The sequence below is a fragment of the Grampus griseus genome (assembly GCF_964374135.1).
Source record: "Grampus griseus genome assembly, chromosome: 4".
Lineage (NCBI taxonomy): Eukaryota > Metazoa > Chordata > Mammalia > Artiodactyla > Delphinidae > Grampus > Grampus griseus.
In genome coordinates, this window is record NC_138997.1 from 50,260,766 (window position 1) to 50,283,581 (window position 22,816).

The 22,816-nt window shown below is 40.5% G+C and overlaps 1 protein-coding gene across 5 annotated transcripts in view; it reads right to left on the reverse strand.

Annotated features, from left to right (window-relative positions):
- The window catches only part of RUFY3 (RUN and FYVE domain containing 3), an 84,192-nt gene extending 65,864 nt beyond the window's left edge, over positions 1 to 18,328 (reverse strand). For 3 of the 5 annotated variants that reach the window (XM_082653809.1, XM_082653808.1, XM_082653811.1), the window contains exon 1: positions 17,860 to 18,328. In XM_082653809.1, the coding sequence (XP_082509935.1) occupies positions 17,860 to 18,208 (349 nt within the window). In that variant the 5' untranslated portion in view covers positions 18,209 to 18,328. Of the gene's footprint in view, positions 1 to 1,981; positions 2,694 to 17,859 lie in introns of those variants that run through there. The other 2 variants (XM_082653810.1, XM_082653812.1) reach the window with 1 other exon arrangement.
- Positions 18,329 to 22,816: the final 4,488 nt, after the last annotated feature.

The window sequence follows — 22,816 nt, forward strand, 5'->3', positions numbered from 1 at the left end:
ATTTCTTTGGTTCAAATGACTGTTTAGACATCCAGAGTTAGCCAGTGGAGCAAGGAAACAAAATCCCTGTATTTTATTTACCTGGTTTCCTAGATCACTAAACCTATAGATGTTTTCCTGGGTCTGGACTTTCTTTTATTACTTCTAGTGCTAATCATTTGAAATTGTTTCTTCTTTTACCCAATTTAAGGCAGAATTCCAAAATGCATTTGTTAGCATTTCTCTATTTTCCTCCACACCCTCCAGAGTTGACTCTAAGGTGTTGGGAACTTCCTATTTGTCTGTTTCCCTTAATCTAAGGATGTGCCACTTAAGCTTAGGTTGCAGCCCTCATACATTTTCCATCACAGAGTTCTCCATATTGAATTTAAACAGTACCACTACAAATGCTTATGTGAACCAAACAGCTCACTTTTGTTCACTCACAGGAATCTTGCTCAAAAAACAAATATGTATTCAAATTATTAAATTTGTTAAAAGTTATTTTGAGACACTGACACATTAAATTTTATAATTAAGGGAATATTTGATATCACATGACTCTCAAAATGAATATATTTTAAAACAAAATATGCAAATTGAGGCATTTGCTAAAAGACTTCTTGGTAGCCTTCTAAAAATGTATTTTTCTTCCCTAAAGATTTTTAAAGCTTTGGAGGCTGTTCTTAACAGTACTGGCATTGTATGCAGTTCTAGCTGATGTCCTCTAACCCCTGTGTACATTCTGAAACTTAGAGCCAAAGGAAGCTGTCCAGCTGACAAATCAATTGTTAAAAGATGCAAAGGGCCTTAAAAACTACTTAAACATTGCCCTTAAAGACACACCCAAATGAATGCTTTGTGTTGTGATGTTAACCCTCTCTAAAAGTGTCTAACTGGGAAAATAAAATCCTTTTCAGACACAAAGAGTGAAATCTGAGTCATGATAAGATTGCAATGACACTAGGTCAAGGGAAAGGAATCACTTTTCCTAACCCAATTGCTAAGTGCAATTCACCTTGTGCCCTCTATCCTGCAGTATGTCTAAATATTAGGCAGATTTTATGAAGAATTTATTCTCATACGTGAGCATTTCTGTCTTCATTATTTTAAGGGTAGAGAATAAACACTAGCTAAGAGGTCACTACATAAAAATACAAAACAATTTGACTCAAATTATGACTCATGTTAATTCTCTTTCTTACTGTACTAAGAGAATTTAGGGGTAGAAGATGAAACGCTCTCACAATTTAGAAAAGGTTCTGGGAGAAAGTCACAAGTCAAGAACCACAAAGGTCTCAAAGGTACTGACAGTGGAAATTTCAAATGGGTCATCATAGATACCACAAATAACTTATAAAAAGCAATGGCCAATAGGTTCCATGGGAAGGAATTACCTTATCAATCATGCCTTTTTAAGGCATTGTGCTTTTTTAAGACACCATATTCATTAAATAAGCACTGAATGGAAAACTGCTTTCTCATCTAACCTTATAATCTATATTATTAAAGAAAAAAATGTTTGACCAAATATTTTCTAGATATCATAGCCTGTTTAACATTATATCCTGATGATAGGATACCCTTCATGAGCATTTCAACTATATCATGTACAACCCTATAATTATGGTCATGTTTTTTTATCTTTATTAAGAATCACTACAATTTCTATAATATTTTAGCATCTAATCAGAATTAATAGCTTTTTCATTGTTGATTAGGGTCAGATGTGATAAGTGACCTCAAATGTTCTTTTTAGAGGCTTCAAGACAAAGAACTCTAAACAAGCACCAGCATCTTTTGAAAGGATACCTCAGGGGGCAGGGAAAAATTATTTTTCCCAGTAAAGTAGAGAAGGGGAGCTGGTGGTAGGTAAGGATGAAAGGTTTTCAGGCTTGTTAATAGTTTACAGCATGGGTTCTTCCTGCCTTTCCCTGACCCTCCCAGCCCGAGTAACAATGGGGATGCTGGTGAGATACTAGTGGATGGGTTCTAACCATACCTTCGTGGGTAGGCTCTGGGTCAGGTGTAAGTGAGATGTCATCCAGCTCTCGCAGGCAGAGCCATTCTCCATCCATAGACACTCGGAATTTGCAAAGGTAGATGGTCTCCATAGCAGCCTGTGTGATCTTGTCAGTGGTGGGGGTCGGCATATCGGTGGGAGGCGTCAGAGCCGACATGATGACTCAGCTGGGACCACAACACACACACACACACACACACACACACACCGCACAAAAATAAAGCCTCCTCAACAAAAACCCCCAATCCAAAGCTCTGCAACAAAGCTCTCAAGAAACGGGGTGGGGGAGGTTAAAAAAAACACACCTTATGGTTTAAGAACTAACTGTTCAAGATAAACAATTCTACCCTATCTCTTCTCATAGACAGCTCCTACCACCTAGCAAAATAAGATGATGCTTGTCTTCTTCCAGCTTCTCTCTTGTTATCTTCCCTTCCCTACCTCCTTCTTTTTCAGCTGAGCCAGAGGCTTGAAATCCTGCACAGCCGATGCTACCTTAGCTGGCTTTGAAAAACTGGCCTCTGTATGAGTAAGTGAAAAATCCTCCTTCTCTGTGCAGGAAAAAAAAAAAAGTACAAAAGAAAAAAAACCGAACAAAAAATAAACCAATATTTTCGATTTAGCTTAAAAAAAAAATCCTGAACTGCAGAAATCACTTCCAGGATCTGCTCAGAGGAGCTGGGATGCTGAGTTCTAATAGGATTGGTCGTGCGCAGTAAGCAGGGTGTTGACCAAAATGGCTGACTAATGAACTGAACTGAAAATTCAGGCTCATGTGACCAGCTGCTCTGAACGTAGGGCGAGCAATTCCCAGGATGCTTTATAGATGCTGCTGATGCAGGGAGAGCAATTAGGCTGCTAGCTCTCATCCTGCACAACCCACTTCCAGACTATGCTAGTCAAACTGTGATCAGACATAACACAATGCACATATCCTCATCAATTCCCCTCTCTGTGGGATAAAAGGGCTGGATAACAGGAAGACAGTTAATACTGGGTAATACTGCACAGCAAAGATGGTAAAAGAGGTAGTTAATTACTTTAACAAGCACATAATTCACCTCTTTTTTCCTTATATACTTAGCTATCAAAATTCTTTGCTCTGCTAAAGGTGGTGTTTTAAGAAAAACTAAAGCAGATTTTCCATTTAAATACCATACTCTCAGGCATTCATAATTTCCTTCTCTAAAGTACAAAGACCTAACTTTGTAGACAGGACAGAAGTGCAAGAAAAAAAAACTTGAAGTGAAAAAAGTAAAATCCTTCCTGATTAATGGCAATTTCCCCCTCCCCTTCTGATATTGCTGTATTTACCAAGTTTCTGCATTAGATTATTTTCTAGTACCTTAAAAATTCTCCCATCTTGGAACATGCTAAGGGCACATTATCCAGTTCTCTTAAACCAATCTACCAGTTTACCCACCCGCCCACGTATCTATACTATCCAAGGAGACCATTATGCCTTGGTAGCAAGAAGTTAGGTACTTGCTTTCTGAGCTACATAAATAACAAGGAGATAAGGGATGACAAAGATTTTCTTTGAAAATGTTTTGGACGATTGAAAACAAGTTTTTGTTTGTTTGTTTGTTTTTACTTAAGGGTCTGGTTTTTAGGAGGAGCACAAAACTTCAAGAAATATGTTCCAAGATGATTTATTGTGTTCTAGGATTTCTTATCAGAGGGTTATCTAAAAACTGAAAGAAAAATTTCTCCTTGAGTATTATTAAAATTTTTAAAAATATTTATTCATTTTTGTATGCGTTAGGTCTTCGTTGCTGTGCACGGGCTTTCTCTAGTTGCGGCGAGCAGGGGCTACTCTTCGTTGCAGTGCGCAGGCTTCTATTTGTGGTAGCTTCTCTTGTTGCAGAGCACAGGCACTACGTGCACGGGCTTCAGTAGTTGTGGTGTGTGGGCTCAGTAGTTGTGGTGCACGGGCTTAGTTGCTCTGTGGCATGTGGGATCTTCCCAGACCAGGGCTCAAACCTGTGTCACCTGCACTGGCAGGTGGATTCTTAACCACTGCGCCACCAGGGAAGCCCAAGTATTTTATATATATATATATATATATATATATATATATATATACACACACACATACATACATACATATAAATAACTGAATCACTTTGCTGTATACCTGAAACTAACATAACATTGTAAATAACTATAATTCAATAAAACAAATTTTTTTTAAGTAAATGAAAAGGAAAGCCATACTGGAATAAAGTGTTTACAGCAAATACAAAAAAATTCATAAATGCTTCCATCCTAATTTGAGATTCAACTCAAAGAAAAAATGCTCAGAACCAGATTCTGTAGGTAAACAGGTATTTTCATATTGTTAGAGGGAAGGCAATCTGGTACAATGTAAGAATATATATACGTATATGCTTATTTATAATTAGGAAGAACGTCAGCAAGTTACTAAGGAAAATAAAATTTTCCAACTAGGTTTATTTATTTCTATTTAAATCTCTTCCAACATTATTCTACATCTGGACCAGAGCTATTCATTCATTCATTCATTCAGTAAATATTCACTGAGAGTACTCCATGTGCCAGGCACTGGGCATGCAGCTTAAGACAAGATCACTTCTTCAAGGAAGCAGAGTTTACATATCCAAATACTGAATATAAGTCTTTATTTAACACATTCACATTTAATTACAGTCCAATTCCTTTCTAGCCAGACATCTTTATAGATTAAAACTTAAAGGGAGATAGTTTATAGTTTCACTTTAAGCCATGTAATACTTCAAAACACCGTTAAGCAGTCATTAAAATCTTTAAAATTACACTGAATAGTTCCTGGAACCACAATACCAAAGAGCCCTGGCTATCTGTACATATGACATCAAGACTCTAGGTCACTGATACATTCTTAAAATATAGAACTGTGAATATGTGAATTAATCTGAATGCTCTGGGATTGCCTGTGTCCACCAACATCTGAATTCAGCCTGTCACAAACCATGATGGACAATCTTCCCACCAACCAAACAATAAGCATTTATTTAACCCTGAACAGGAGATCTGGATTGATTACAACGTACCAGCAAAACAAAAACATCTAGGTCAATAAGCACAGAAACTTGATTAACATTCCTTCCAAAGGTCCTCTCCAGGTAGACACAAGGAAGGAAGCCCAAAGCAACTAAAACTTCTGCCAAGGAGAGAAAAACCTGTCTGCACTGGTTACCCTTGAGTTTCCCATACCTATCAGTTTGAGGGGGTATTAGCAGTTATTTCAGAAATAAGAACTGTGGGTGGGCAGGAAAACCTGTACTTTTACCCAGTTATACCTGTTTGCAGGTAACCACTCTTGAGTCTTCAACATGACAGTTACTCATTGTTCTGTTCATAAGCAATGAACTTACTATGAAAACACACACTAAATAGAGGACTAATAAAAATAATTTTAAATATTGCTTGGTAATGTTTTTACTATGTAAACATATTAGCTTAGAATATAAGGGCAATATTAAGTCATCAGTAAGACATACAAACCTTGAACTTTTTTTTCATAATCTTTTCTCATAAACACACTAATTATAAGCTGCATTGAACTATTTTCTCATTTGATTCCACTTGAGAATAACAGCATATATTTGTAAAAGAGTTGTGAGGAGGTCTGGGGTACAGTTTGTGGCCCTAAAACAGAATTAACAAGGCTATGTGAAGTTCAAATCCAAGATAATGATCTGAACAATACTATGTTCTAACTGCTCACCCAGCATGAATTTTCCACATTATGGTTGATTCAAAGCAAATGAGATTCACTTTTCAAAGTTAGTAGTTACATTCCTTTAAAGTATATTTACTCAGCTACTATTATAAGACAAAGGCTGATTTGTCACACCCAATGTCCCTGTTATACGATGTGGAAAAATTATTACTACTTAAGGTAGCTACCATTTATTGAATTTTTATTTTCTGTTAGGTGCTTTGTAAATATCATATCAAATCCTCACAAGAATCCTGCAAAGTTGGGACTTTCCTGGTGGCGCAGTGGTTAAGAATCCGTCTGCCAATGCAGGGGACACGGGTTCGAGCCCTGGTCCGGGAAGATCCCACATGCTGAGGAGCAACTAAGCCCGTGCACCACAACTACTGAGCCTGCGGTCTGGATCCCACAAGCCACAACTACTGAAGCCCGCGCGCCTAGAGCCCGTGCTCCGCAACGAGAAGCCACCGCAATGAGAAACCCGTGCACCGCAACAAAGAGTAGCCCCTGCTCGCCGCAACTAGAGAAAGCCTGTGCACAGCAACGAAGACCCAATGCAGCCAAAAAAAAAAAAAAAGAATCCTACAAAGTAGGTATTGATATTCCCTCTTTACATTCAAGGAAACCAAAGTTGAGCCACATAACTGGCCCAAGATCACACAATTAGCAAGTGGCAGAACCAGGATCCCCAGCTGCTTCTAGAATGCCCATGAAGTCCATTTTTTCTTCTATACTTTGCAGCTTCAGCACTCCACCCCAAGGATTAAACTTTACTCAGGGAAAATAAAGGAAAACAAAACAAAAGCAAAAACAAAGTAACACAGGCAAGGTCCTCTTGAAATTTCCTAAACAGTTATTTCAACAAAGTTAAGATTTGAAGCAGAGAAAAAATTTAACCGCTTTCATACTTTACACCTTAATGTTTCACAAACCATATATTCCACTTAGTCACCCTTATACATCTAGTTTACGTTTTTAATAAGTGGGCATTTTCTTTTCTTTCTTTCTTTTTTTTTTTTGGCCAAGCAGCAAGGCTTGCAGGATCTTAGCTCGCTGACCAGGGATCAAACCCAGGTCCCAGCAGTGAAAGTGCTGCATCCTAACCATTGAGCACAGGGAATTCCCAAGTGGGCATTTTCTGAGAAGCTGAGAATCCAGCATGTATCTTTCTGCTTGTGCTGGCGAAGGGTAAACCAGATTCTTCCTGACTATTGTGAAGGATGTCACTTGCTTAACTGTACCATTGAAAAAACCATCTTACCGAGTTCCCGCCACATTTACTTATCCGGGTGGACATATTAGGAACACCTGATACATCCAGAAGTGTTAAAAGATAAATGAAGTGGGGGGGAACGATTTTCTAAAATGACTCATTTCAGAACTTCTTTAAATAACAAACTTCGATGCCTAATTTTAATTCTTAAAAAAAAATCACCAATACCCATGAAACCATTGCCCAACTGGAGAAACAGACCAGTGTCTTTCATTTACGTGCTCCTTCTCTGTTCTGAATTCCTGCCTCCCCTTTTGAGGCAGCTACTTCTGAATTTTGTGTAAATCACTGTCTTATTTTAGAAATATTACAAATACACGGATGCCTAAATAATATTTTAGCTTGTTTTTTTTTTTTTAACTGTAGCGAAAAGGGTTTGATACTGTATATAACCTAAGCCTTTCACTCAAAACTGCATTTTCTAAGACTTATCCACATTGTAGTGTGTAGCTTGTACTTTACCCTTTGGGCTGCTGTGTTACAAGGTAACAGTCCATTGTATGTATAAACAATTTTTGATCTATTTTCATGCTGGTGAGCATTTGGGTTATTTCTAATTTTTTCGTTTTAAATGATATTATTTAGATACTTTTCAGAAATAGATTTCTGGTAGGTATGCCAATTCTTCTTCAACAGGTTTGAGGGTAAGAGACCACTTCACTTACTTCTTTTACAGTTAGCTGACTCCTCCTATTACTTAGTTCCTATTCTGCACACAATAGTGCTTCTTAAAATTTGTCAACTTGTGCAACTACATCAATTTGTAAAACTCACAAGTTCTGTTACCCAAGGCTTCCTGGGTCACCGTTTTACAATTTAAGAAGAAAAGTCTCATCCTCTCCCCCCAAGTTCACTAGTTGCTGTTAGCACAAAAGGGTTCCCTTGATGAATTACCATCATGATGCCATCTGGGAAAGCCCAGATGTTTCTGCTATATTATAAGATTATTCAATTGAAAGATCATGACTTTGTCACATGTTCCAGTCCTCCCTCTCACTTCCTTCCCTCCCCCACACAAAGATCTATTATATCCTCCTCTAATGTTGAGATTGCTACAAGTTTAGGTTTATATACTTGGCAGGCTCAGTATTACTCTGTAGATATTCCAAGGAAGATAATATATACTATGAGTATACCTGAGAAGCTGAGTTATGGTTGCTAAAAACACCACCAGGACTATTACATTGCATAATATTTTTCTTGTAAAATTAACCAGCATAAGACTGAAAATAACTCCTACCTTAATAACTAAAATGGATCTCATGGCTACGTGGCAGTAGGTAATAATTTACAGATGTAAAGCTACCAACTACTTAGTAGACAATCTTGGGAAACTTATCCTCCTCTTGTCTCAATTTATTCAGCTATAAACATGGAACTAAATAACTAGCTTCACAAAGATCACAGGCTCCATGAGAAGAACTCTGCCTGTTTTACACACCATTACACACTTGCTTAAAATAATACCTACCAAATACCAGATACTCCATATATACTTGTTGGTATAGATATATAACTCTAAAGCACTCTATATTCTTGCAATGCTATATTTCCACCCTCCTGTTTCACTTCAACCATGAAAGCCCCCAAGTTCTAGAAAATCAAGCTATATTTATGCCCCAACAAACATGTCATTCTAACACAGGCTTTATTCATTTATACACAACAGATTCAATGATTTAATATGTATAAAGCACCTATTATGTCTAGCCACTATGGATATGAAGAAAGAACAAGGCAATAGACAAGAAACAGAAAATTACAGGTGTTTAAGAAATTTCTAAATCCCTGTTACACACATGGCTATTCAGTATTGCTTACATACCTATTTTCTCTATCACGCTGGTGGCTTGTGAATTTCACATTCATTCATTTTTAGCAAATAGGGCTTTATCAGGTAGAACAAGGAACTAGAGGGCAACTGCTGCCTAAAGAGGAGCCTCCAGTTTAGGATGTGATTCCAGTTATGGGAGGTGGTGAAGGAGGCTGAGAGCATGTGGACTCAAGCCAGAATGCCCACAGTCAATCCTAGGTCCATCACTTAGAAGCTGAGTGCTTGTTTCTGCGCCTGTTCCTTCACTGACAAAATGGCGATACTCATATTCACTACTTCAGAGTTAGATGAAGTAATGAAAGTAAAATGCTCAACATGGTACTTTACACAAAGTAAGCAGTCAGTAAATGGCAGCCATTATCATCATTTTAATATGTGATTCTGCTTTCGAGAGTACTGGGAAACAACCCAAAAACCCAAAAAACCCAAAAACTCTATCAATCACATGAAATGAAAGTCAGTAAGGATGAATGTTCAAGGGACTAAGGTAGAGGAAAGTAAAAAAGGCGATCTGAGTAAAGGGTATGCTGGGGCATCACTTGGGACTTGAGAAAGGAAGAGGAGAGAGGGGTCAGAATTTTACCAAGCCTTCATAACAGGTGACCAGATTTCCTAAGTTCATAAAAAAGGCAGAGGAAGCAGATAAATGTCTGTGGACAGTCCATAAACAGATTCTATAATTAGAGAGAAAAACCATATTCTTAAAGGCAATATGTTGAAACAATTTCTCCCGCTTTCTACATGCCTTTTGCTGTCACAGTCTGCTAATCTCTCCTTTCCTTATGGATCATGAGGTTTCAGACTTTCCCGCCTTTGCCCCACCATCCATGACACTCCCTCTGACACATGCTGAGTGTCATGTCCATTCCGTATGGAGCAAGTCTAGAACCAGACACTCACTAAGATGGGTTGTGCAAAGAGGAATATCATCTTGGCCCAGCAGCCCTTGATTCCTGATCTGTTATGTTTTAGGAAGACTATGAACTTTTCACAATTATTCAAACATAGCTACAGTAGAGGGCGTGACAGTATTGATAGGTACCCTCTCGAGTACCACTGCCTTTGTAACTCTAAAAGCATTTCTTTTCACGTAATTTCAAACCAATTCTTTATGCTTATGGTATACTACTAACTTCCCAAAATAAAATTTAAAGCTCATACTTGAGCCACGTCGCACTGTAGGAAGACATTATAATGTTAATAAGGTTTGTGTAGAAATGTAAGTTGTGATGTTCTGCAAAGTTCCTTAAAATGGGATTCTACTTTTATTTATGATGGCTACAGGTTACTTATTGTGTAATGATAGAGAAGCAGCATATCTTTTATGCAACTTGTTTCATTATTTAAGGAATTTTCAAAAATATTAGCCAACAAGGAATTATCATTATTTCATCCAGTTAATTTGGCTAAACTCTCATCATCATCCACCTAGACTTTCTACTACCTATAACATACACTAGAAAAATATGTTCTCAGCTTCTTGATAAAATTTTACCTGTTTAACACATAGGTTTCTGTTAAAAGTCAAACAAAAAAGGGAAAAGATGAGAGACAAAATACAGTCAGGTGAACATGTTTTGAAGCCAATACTATTATTTCAGTCTGAAAAGTTGCTTTCTTTGCCACCTTTCCTCTGCTGTCTCTCCCACCCAGGAACTTTTTTACTGCCTTCTACCCAAACTGGGTTCTTTAAGGCCTTGGTGAGAGAGTACACAGTGATTAACAACATGAGCTTTGGATACTCAGACTATTGAGGAATATGAATTCATTCTCTGTCCTTCAGTTAAAAAAAAGCAATATATACAAATATTGAATTATTATGTTGTATACCTGAAACTAACACAATATGTCAATTATGGTTACCGGGGGGTAAGGTTGAGGGGAAAGGATAGTTAGGGAGTTTGGGTTTCACATGTACACACTGCTATATTTAAAATGGATAGCCAACAGGGACCTACTGTATACCACAGGGAACTCTGCTCAATATTCTGTAATAACCTAAATAGGAAAAGAATTCGAAAAAGAATAGATACATGTATATCTATAACTGAATCATTTTGCTGTTCACCTGAAACTAATACAACATTGTTAATCAACTATACTCCAATATAAAATAATAATTTTAAAAATATGTCAATTATATATCAGTAAAAACATAAAAACAAAAACCAAATAAACAAAAAACACTTTTGGGGACAGGGACAGAAATCTGTGTTAACAGGACCTCCAGGTGACTCTGATGTGTGCTAAAGTTTGAGATAAGACTTTTCTTAAAACCAAAGAATCTACATCTCCAGAATAATCTTCTAAATCCAAGGTTACTCCATCAGAATTTATTTCATAATAGCTTAGATATCACTAAAAGACTGAATCAAATACTCTGATGAAAAACGTATGTTGCACCTACCTATATGAATTCTATGTGAACTACTCCTCCCCATTTTTTTCTTTTCAGCTTTCATTGTTAAGTGAGTAGTTTTATGCACTAGCTCTTCCATCTAATGGAAATACCTCTAAGTATAAATACCATCTAAGAAATACCTCTTATAAATATAACCCCCCAAATTGATAAGTACTGATACATGTGAAGTTTGTGCCTCCCTGCCTAGAACATAAAAATATTCTATAAATGTAGCCACTAAGTACCATTACTATCTTACTAGTCACATTCTTTATTCATAATTGTTTGGGTTACAGAACTACAGTAAAATTTCTGTTATCTAATGAAGAAACTTTTAGGATCCTCTAGTATCCAGAATGAAGCTAAGATGAGAACTAAGAAAAAAGAAAACTCTGAAAGAATGAACCCATGATTATCAATAGCAGAGCAGCCAAAACAAAGACTCAAAAATTACATCTAATATTCTGAAACTGTTGCTTTGTCAATAAGAAGCATAACAGGATTTTTGATAATGCCAGGCCAGAAGAGGAGGTAAAACAAAAGAAAGCAGGCAGAAGAGAAGGGGAGCAATTGGCTGGGAAGACAAACTGTTGACAGTTTAGGCAGCAGTGGTGATAAAAGCAAAATCAGGAAGGCAAGCAGCAGACAGCAAGCTTAGTCATGAGGTGGGAAATGGGGGTATGACCCAGCTCCCAGGACCTTAGATGCTCAAGATCCCAGGTTATTTCAGCTGTGTGTGGAAAAGGACCCACCTGCATTTAGATACTCTTAAGGGCTAAACTACAGGTCTCTGGTAGTCACTAATCTACAATTACACACCGAAGATGCTACGTTTCTGAGGGTTTCCCCCCTTTTCTTATGGGCCTTTACTTCTGCTATTTGACAAAACAGCATTTAATGAATCAGAAAGTGGCTCTTTGCATTCTGAACACAGCTGGAAAAGAGCTGATGGCTGACAGATTTGTGAATCACAATACTGTAAATGAAGGCACTGCTCTACATTAATTATAACAAAATGCTGTCTTCTAAAAAGTCACACATCAAGCTAAAACCTACTCATGTGAGGTGAATGCTCAAAACTTTTTGGTTCTGATGGTTCAACCCTTCCCCTGCACACCTCCCAATTTTGAGCTGATGCCTCTACATTTACAAATCCAAAAAAAGTGACTTTTGTCTTTTCAAAGTTTAAAAAGCACACAGCAGATGAACTGATTAATGTGTATTCAACTCCTAATCAGGTATAATGTTTTCTAGAGTACTATTAAACAATGAAAAGAGAAGAAAGAGAGAGACATAATAATAGAAATACCCATGGAGAATAAAGTCAATGAATAAATACATACATACACATACAAATAATGTATATACGCACATATACCTATATAATACATACATATCTTTCTGTTGTAGGTGTGTGTATGAAACTGTGAACCTAAAATTGATTTTCTCCTCTTAAATACACATTCCTGGGTTCATATGTAAATGAGAGCACTCATTCCCCACATCATGGACTCTTAAAGAGCATCCATGAGAAACAGTGAATGCTTCTAGAAGCCTCATTCTCTGCACTTTCCAGGGCTCAACCAAGGCATTCACTGTTAAGTATACTCAACTTTGACATGGGTAGTCACTGTAACGCTTCCGGTCCTTCCCAAGACCTGTTTCCCCCTTCTTTCTATTCCTTTCCTAGCTCTCCTATCTCAAAATAGCACATACAAATACAGAAAGAAAGCTGCTACTTTGTGAGTGGACTCTTTTTTGGTACACTGCTGTATTTGGGAGAGAAAAGACAAGGGCAGAGATGTGGGCTATTTGTATGGCATTGCTTTAAATATAAATGTTTGTGGTAGCTCTGAGAGTTGAAAGAGGAAAAGAACTGTCAATAGAAGCTGATAACCATGCAAATGGCAGAGGTGCCTCTTCCCTCCAACACCAAGGAGAAGCCATCTCTTGTCCATTCTGTCCACTCACAAGATGACTTCTAAAGTTAGGATGGAAAAGGAATGCATTAGGTGTTACTGAGCAAGGGCTGGTGTGCCCTTGGCACAGAAAGCCAAACTCTGATAGCAGGTGTTTGCGGCGAAGTAAGGGTTTATTTGCAGGGTGCCAAGCAAGTAGAATGGGCAGCTCATGCTCAAAAGACCCGAACTCCTGGATGGCTTTCAGGCAAGGGTTTTTAAAGACAGTTTTAGAGGAGAGGGTCGTAGGATGCGTGATCAGCTCGTGGGCCTTTTTCTGATTGGTTGGTGGTGAGGTAACAGGCTGATGTTTCAGGAATCTCAAACTTCTGGTTCCAACCAGTCTGGGGTCTACCTTGCTTGTGGTCAGCATGTAGTGGCCATCGTCCACCTGGATGGGGGTCTTAGTCTCTACAGAGTAACTCAAAGATATGCATCAGGGGCTTCCCTGGTGGCGCAGTGGTTGAGAATCTGCCTGCTAGTGCAGGGGACACGGGTTCAAGCCCTGGCCTGGGAGGATCCCACATGCTGCGGAGCAACTGGGCCCGTGGGCCACAACTACTGAGCCTGCGCGTCTGGAGCCTGTGCTCCGCAACAGGAGAGGCCGCGATAGTGAGAGGCCCACACACCGCAATGAAGAGTGGCCCCCACTTGCCACAACTAGAGAAAGCTCTTGCACAGAAACGAAGACCCAACACAGCAAAAATAAAAAAATAAAACAAAAAATCACAAAGAACTGAAGTAATCTACTGATTCATAAATCTAAATATTCATTTAAAAAAAAGATATGCATCAGATTGTTATCTATATCCCCTCAGGAGAAACCAGGAGTCCTGTGACACTACTGTCCTCTTCACTGACTGCTTGCATCTTCTCTTTGGAACTCAGGGAAGGCCTAGGAGTCTAAAGCCTTTTTTTCTACAAATAAGAAATGGGACTTTTGTACTTGGGAAAGTCCCACAGGGTCCTGCTTGGTTTCAATGCCCCCTTTACTTTGATACTCCTCAATCCTGAGGGGAACAGGTATGGGACAAGAAAGGAAATAGAGTTGTTGGTTTTTTTTAATATAAATTTATATATTTTGGCTGCGTTGGGTCTTCGTTGCTGTGCGCGGGCTTTCTCTAGTTGCGGTGAGCGGGTGCTACTCTTCGTTGCGGTGTGCGGGCTTCTCATTGTTGTGGCTTCTCTTGTTGTGGAGCACGGGCTCTAGGCGGGCAGGCTTCAGTAGTTGTGGCACGTGGGCTCAGTAGTTGTGGCTTGCAGGCTCTAGAGTTCAGTCTCAGTAGCTGTGGTGCACGGGCTCAGTTGCTCCACAGCATGTGGGATCTTCCCGGGCCAGGGCTTGAACCCGTGTCCCTTGCATTGGCAGGCAAATTCTTAACCACTGCACCACCAGGGAAGCCCGGAAATAGAGTTTTGAATAGAGAGGTTAATCATAAACTTGGCAGAAGAACTCAGTTTTAGGGGGACCTGGTTTCAAAAGTATTGGACCATGGCATGCAAGTAGCTCCTTCTTATAGAGTTGATGAGAAATTGGAATGGACGGTCATACACCAAGGGGGAAATGGCCCCACGAAATATGAACACATACATCTCTGTGAATGCATGCAAAAGTTCTGGAAGAAAACTCACCAAACTCAAAAGTGGTAGTCTCTGATAATAAATTGTGGTGGTGATGGGGGGTGGGGGAAAGGAGGGTTTGGGGGCCCACAAAGAGGAAAGTCACTTTGTGCTCAATGTACTTTTGCATTATAAAACATTTAAATAGTGAGAACAGATCCATGTGCTACTTGTGATTTTTACTTAAAAAAAGGCATGGTAGAAATTTGAGATTTAAAAGCTAGGAGCATAAAAATTTAGCAGATTACCAGCACTCAGAGTCAGAGAGTGACATAATCCAACAAGGCACATCAGAAACCTTTCATATTGCATTTAAGCTCGCTGCATGTTTCATGGACATTATATCCTGCAAGATTTTACACTGAAACCTTACATGTCATGAACCCTGAAAGGTTTAGGCTACCTCCTCTGCACACATTTTTGCTGTTCTTCATCGGTGTCATTTATAACAAATCTTCTAAACTCAAATGTAAAGGTTAATTTTAAAATCTCTGAGTACAGTCAAGACTTCTAAAATGAAGAGATAATAATGCCTTAATAAACAGTCTATCAAAATGATTATATATTATACACTTTTGGCAAGTACATCAGCGAGAGTTAAAAATTCAGTGTTGAGGAGGCAAATGTTCATTAGCTGTTGAGGCTGAGTCTAAGTACTGCCCTGCTAACTGAAATGAGAAGTCTTTGAAAAACTGCTGGTCTCAGGTTGCTCAAATGAGTCATCAGGACAACCCGAGTTCTGATATCCAGGTACAACATATAAAGCAATATTGCACTGACTCTACAGAGCAGCAACAAGGAAGTATTTTTATTAATATCCAGAGAATTCCTTTTTGCAAGTATGTGTGTTCTAAAGTACATATAAAAATAACAGGTAAAAATAAAAACAGTACAAAACAAAAACTACTTTAAGTCAGTTTTATAGTTGAATAAAATAAGTATCAGTGATCTTTGACAATATGAACTGTCCTCAGTGACTGGTCTTTAAAAACAGTGCAAGTGGGACACGTGTATTTTCCCAGTAAATTTTCTGAGTACTTACACACCAATAAACTATTTCAGAAATTAAAGACCAGGACGAACTATTAGAACTTTATATGCTAACAAATCATGCCATACATCTGCTACTGTTGTAAGGTAAGGACCAAGGGATCACAGTTACGAAACTTTAGCTTTAAGTTCTCCGTTGCTGATCTTGATCATGCTGAGGCCCCAATTTTCGGACAATACTTAAAAATAAATAAAGTCAACCCTTAATATGAAGAAGGAATCAAATAAATCACCTGAAATTCAGATAATTCCCATAACTGATACTGGCCAACAGTTGAAAAAATTTTCTATATCACAACTTCTACCACAACTGTTACACAGAGTTATGAAGAAGTGAGAGGAGGGTCTTCTTCATCCTATAATGACTGGTTAATAAGCAGATTACACAAAAATAGAAATTCTTAGGAAGAAAAAGAGAGGCTGTGCTTAAAGAACAAAGTAGAAAGCAGATGCCTTAGAAAATGAAAAGCAGTGTTGCGAATATTCTTATCTTTATCTCCTCTGCTTATCAAAAGACTCATTTCTGACATTATTAGACACTCTCTTTTGGAAATTAGTGGATTACTGCAACAAACTATGACTTTACTAAGACTCTAGGTCTATAGTCAGTGTTGGCCCCCATTCTAGGTAAGTAATAAAGAGAAGCTAACAAAGGATTACCTCCAGCTGAATCCAATGGACCCTAATCTAGGGAGGAACCATCCAATCACAGTTTTGGACGTCTGCTATTCACTTAAAGAACATGGGCTCGGTAGGCAAAGAATCTGGGTCAACTTCATTCTTTCTCTCACACTGTTACTTAGGACAAATCACTTAATCCCATTGATCCTCAGCTTCCTCACCTGAAAAAGTGGCATATCTGGCTTACAGAGATGTGACGATTAACTATGATAATCACAGCACATGCACATAGAAAGTATTCAACTAATGTTAACCTTTTTCTAGGGGACGGATCAGGGGCAGAAAAGGCAAAGTCAGGGTTTCTTGGCAGTGCAGAACAGTTAAAAGGTTTGCTTCCGTGCTAAACAAGAAACCTCTAGCTGTGTCTCAGAGAGAGACAGACAGAGACAGATTGATCGACTGATTCCCTCTTCACCTTAGGCAAATTTCCCTTTTCAGAACTCATACAGCAAAGTATTAGGCATTTATATCATGCCTTGTAACTTCAGTCACATTTTCATACTCTAAGATCTTGTCTTTTTAAACTAGATTTAATATTCTTCAAGTCTTTTATACACATTGCCTACTCTAGGGCCCCGCTCGCAGCAGGTTGCACTAGACATTTGTTGACTGATACAGCACAAAGTGCGGTGCGCTGCATTTACAGGACTCCGGTGATAGTGCTTTTAAAAGGTGGAGGCCTCTTCCTATCAAACGATATTATCCTGGGAAGTGCCCTCCTAAAGCCGCACTTTCCCTTCTCGTCATCTCGCGCACAGTTCCTGATTTCTCTTCCCATTGTGGGGGACGGATATGTGATATTTACGGGTGTGGAGTGAACGCTAGTAAAAAATTTAGTGGTCCAACCGAAGCCACGCGGGCGGCGGCGGCGCAGCAGCCACACCTATCGACCGCAGCGGCGCTGGGAGCCCGCAGAAGGCGGGACAGCTGGGCTGCCGGGTCTCCGGACACCGCCCCCTCCTCCATTCCTTCAGGGAGGGCTCCCACCGGAGACCCGGGGCTGGGACCCGGCGAGCACGTGGGAGGCTGGCGAGGACGAGCGCCCGGCCCGGGAGGGGAGAGGAGGCCGGGCGGGAGCCTGCGGCCTTGGTAGACTAGGAGGTAAACAGTCCGGCGCCCGGACCGCGGCCGCCCCCCTGCGCCCCCGGATGGGAGCTTCCCGAGAGCCGCCCCCAGCGCCCAGTCTCCCCGTTGGCTCGGGGCCCTGCTCAGCTTCGGGGAGCCAGCTGGAGGCGGAGCTTTGCGGAGCCGGACTGGCCCTTCCCGGCCGAGGCCCCCCTTCCCCACCGGCATCCCCCTTCCCGGCCGCTACTCACGGTGTTTGCCGCCGCCGCCGCCGCCGCTCGGGTAGTTCAGCAGCAGGAAGGGCAGCGGGGAGCCCGGCGACGGCGGGGTCCTCCAGGCGCGCTGTTGCTGCGGCGGCGGGCGCGCTACGAAGCCGGCGCCTCCATCGCCCGGGTAGAGCAGGAAGAAGGGGGCAGCCACCGGCGAGCCGGGCTCCGATTGCCCCGCGGGGGAGGCCAGCGGCGGCCCCGCCTCGTCCTCTCGGTCCGCGCCCCCGGCTGGAGCGCGGCGCGGCTCCTCCAGCCGCTGCTTCCCGCCCCTCGCCGGTTCCTCGCTGCAACTTTCCGCGCCGGCAGTGGGCGGCGGCGAGGTCTCAGCCATGCTCGTTCCTTCCTTCGCCGCCGCCTCCGACTCGCACCCGGGCCTGGGCAGGGGAGCAGAGGGTCACGGCGGGGAGCCGCCGCCCCGTCCCGTCCGCGCCACCGCCACCTTTCTCCTTGGCTACGGGCCGGCGTCTGGGCTCTGCCGTTCCGTCTACTGCCCGCCCCGCCGGGGTCCGAGCCAGCTGAAGGGACGGCCCCGCCCGACGGCGCGGTCTCCCTACCGGCCGCCTCCTCCCGCCTGCCCCTCCCGCCCCGGCCCCAGCCTGCGGCGCGGCTCCCCTAGGGGGCGGCCTCCTCCTCTTCCCACTTCCCACATTCCGCTCGGCTCCGGCGGCGCTGAGCTCACTCCCGACCCTGGGGGAGGGTACGGTGCCCAGTGCCTGGTCCTTACCGGCCCCCGGCACGGCCCTCCTAAGCGGTCAGGTGTGTTTACCCCCCGGTGCTTGAACGGTGGGAGACCTGGCCAAATATCTAGCGGCGCTTTTCTGTGCAACCGCCCAGCTTCATCGGTAGCACGGAGGCACAAAGATCTGGGTTGAAGAGGCGAAAGCTAATTTTAAAAAGGAACCTGCTCCCCCCACCCCTCCCGTATTAAACTGTACCCTATGCCTTGCATACACTATAACCGTTCATTCACGGTTTTGATTTATGAGCTTTTTATGTGAGACACCAGGGGTGGGTGTCTTCCTTCCCCCACCTCTTTTGTTCTCTGTCATGTGCCCTGTATAGAAATCTTGTATTTGCTCTGACTTTAACTCCCTGGTTTTCCGGGGTTCCGCGTGCGCATGAATACGTTTTAAACCAAACAGCTTAGAATTTATGTGACAGGCGTCTGTTACAGGGCGACAGTTTTCACTTTCATAGTGCCTGTGTCTCACTAGTAATTGGCCACTGTTGCTTTATTTTGAATATTTGAATCGACGATTACTGATCCAGTAATTCCCATAAACATTTCCTTCTATAATAGAGACAATTTCCAGTTACTATCGTTATTCCTTAACTCTAGATTCTATGAACGTGCCCTCGTATTTCCTAGGTGATTAGCTTTGTGTTCGGGTTGCAAAATGCTGGCATGGAATCCATGTTGACTCATAATTAAAAATCACTGTTGTGTAACATTTTGAACACCTGCTTTTCCTTCTTTCTCTGGTCTGTCTTTCCCTCTGTAGAGGAAGTTATGCTTCTCTGAAAGGAAAAGTAAACCTTTTTATTGTTGTTATCCTCTGAAAATGACTCTTGAAATTACAAGAAATTACCGTGACACGTCTAATACTATCTTTCACCAAGTCTTTTAAACAAAACATTTTAAAAGGAGGTGTTCACAAGAAGCTAACTTCAAGGAGTCAGAAAATTTCTTAGTAGTTTTTCAGTTTCTGGCATTTCCATGACCTGTTGATTCCAGTGCTACAGCCTACTTGAGGAAGTTATTTGTTCTCTGAGCCTGGATTCCAGTTCTGGAATAGGGGAAAATAATTATTATTAGCTATGTATTATCATTTTAGTAAAACAACATATAACTTACAGTAATAAAAACAGAATTGCTGGGGGGAGCTCTTTCGTCATATCTTTAGCATTTTGGAATTTTGTTGGGTCTTTTCAGTCTCTCTAAGGGCGAGAGTCTTGATAAAAAAACATACTTGCCTTTTAGGAATTACAAGCTGTATAATACCTTGAAGAGAAAAACTAAAGCATTACAGATATATGATTTTAATACCCAACCTTAACTGGATCTTTTTTTTTTTTTTAAACTGAAGTATAGTTGATTTACAATGTGTTAATTTCTGCGGGATAGCAAAGTGATTCCTTAACTGGCCTTTTACCTTGTTTTGGCATGCAGAAATTTCCAAGCATCACTGTATTCTTGTCAGGTTCCTTCACACAGGTGTTTTGAAATTTTTCAGTAAAGAATTTAACAAGAATATACACTTATTCCATTGTAGGTAGAAGAAAAGAAAACAGACTCCACACAAATCACTGTTGAGGAAGGGCAGTAAAAGCCAAGGGAGTCACCAAGTTAACAAAGTATAAAATGTTGTCTAGTTTAAATCGCCAGATTTCTCCTTTCTAGTTATCCAGGTTACCTACAGGTATTAGAAACATTGACATGCTGTGGAATCTTGCAGTATACTGGGGTTTTTGTGCCTCTTTACTTTTAAAACAGTTCTGTTTATGCTTTATGTCATTAAGTGGCAGTGCAATGAATATAGAAAATCAACTGAAATATGAGTCCTTTAACATTTACAGGCAAGGCTATTTATGGGCATTTTCTTTAAAGGTGGATGATACTCCAAGTTCCTAGTTTCTTATGCTTTTAGCTTTTGGATCAATATTATAATCACAGCTCTACATAACCTTTAGTGACATAAAGGGCTGATTCAACTGCTACATACATTTAGGGACGCTAAGATTCAAAAAACAAGCCTAACCATGCTGCTCCTTTATGAAAATGCACAGAGCATCTGCCTATACTGTTTTAAAGGGACGAAATCCAAACCACTGTAAGAATCAAATACTATTAATTTTCCTGTAAAATAAAGCAAGAGGTGTTTTTCAACTTTATTTGCATTTTGTTTTTAGTTTTTCATGTTTGGTGGTTTTTTTTTTTTTTTTTTTGCGGTATGCGGGCCTCTCACAGTTGCGGCCTCTCACTGTTGCGGCCTCTCCCGTTGCGTAGCACAGGCTCCGGACGCGCAGGCTCGGCGGCCATGGCTCACGGGCCCAGCCGCTCCGCGGCACGTGGGATCCTCCCGGACCGGGGCACGAACCCATGTCGCCTGCACCGGCGGACTCTCAACCACTGCGCCACTAGGGAAGCCCTCATGTTTGGGTTTTTGAAACCCTTAGGGGATCTTAAGGATGGACACTTAGAATATATTACAAACTTTTAAAATATCAATGTCATGGATGTACTTTTAGCCTAAGCTTCTTAGAACTGTGATCAGAGAAAAGATACCACTTGGGAAGGGATGATATTCTTTTTCAGATTTCAGTAGTCTTAAATTTATTGAAACTTATTTTGTGGCTTAGCACGTGATCTATCCTGGAGAATGTTACATGTGCACTTGAAAAGTGTGTATTCTGCTGTTTTTGTATGGAATGTTCTATAAATAGCTATTAAGTTCATCTGGTCTAACATGTCATTTAAGGCCAGTATTTCCTTATTGATTTTCTGTGTGGAGGATCTGTCCATTGATGTAAGTGGGGTGTTAAAGTCCCCTACGATTATTATATTACTGTCAAATTTTCACTCTATGTTTGTTGATATTTGCATTATATGTATCTAGGTGCTCCTATGTTGGGTGCATACATGCATACATATTTACAATTGTTACATCTTCTTGTTGGATTGATTCCTTTATCATACTAAATGTCCTTCTTTGTCTCTTGTTACAGTCTTCATTTTAAAGTCAATTTTGTCTGATATAAGTATTGCTACCCCAACTTTCTTTTCGTTTCCATTTGAATGGAATACTTTTCCATTCACATACTTTCAGTCTATGTGTGTGAGATATTTTCTTTCATAATATTTATTTATTTATATTTTATTTTATTTTTTTGAATTTTAACTTAATTATTTTTTTACACAGCAGGTTCTTATTAGTCATCCATTTTATACACATCAGTGTATACATGTCAATCCCAATCTCCCAATTCATCACACCACCATCCCCACCCCCTGCGGCTTTCTCCCCTTGGTGTCCATACGTTTGTTCTCTACATTTGTATCTCAACTTCTGCCCTGCAAACCGGTTCATCTGTACCATTTTTCTAGGTTCCACATACATGCGTTATATACGATATTTGTTTTTCTCTTTCTGACTTATTTCACTCTGTGCGACAGTCTCTAGATCCATCCATGTCTCAACAAATGACCCAATTTCGTTCCTTTTTATGGCGGAGTAATATTCCATTGTATATATGTACCACAACTTCTTTATCCATTCGTCTGTCGATGGGCATTTAGGTTGCTTTCATGTCCTGGCTATTGTAAATAGTGCTGCAGTGAACATTGGGGTGCATGTGTCTTTTTGAATTATGGTTTTCTCTGGGTATATGCCCAGTAGTAGGATTGCTGGATCAGATGGTAATTCTATTTTTAGTTTTCTAAGGAACCTCCATACTGTTCTCCATAGTGGCTGTATCAATTTACATTCCCACCAACAGGGCAAGAGTGTTCCCTTTTCTCCACACCCTCTCCAGCATTTGTTGTTTGTAGATTTTCAGATGATACCCATTCTAACTGGTGTGAGGTGATACCTCGTTGTAGTTTTGATTCCCATTTCTCTAATAATTAGTGATGTTGAGCAGCTTTCCATGTGCTTCTTGGCCATCTGTATGTCTTCTTTGGAGAAATGTCTATTTAGGTCTTCTGCCCATTTTTGGATTGGGTTGTTTGTTTCTTTAATATTGGGCTGCATGAGCTGTTTATATATTTTGGAGATTAATCCTTTGTCCGTTGATTTGTTTGCAAACATTTTCTCCCATTCTGAGGGTTGTCTTTTCATCTCGTTTATGGTTTCCTTTGCTGTGCAAAAGCTTTTAAGTTTCATTACGTCCCATTTTTAAATTTTTTTTATTATTTTTGTTTTTATTTCCTTTACTCTAG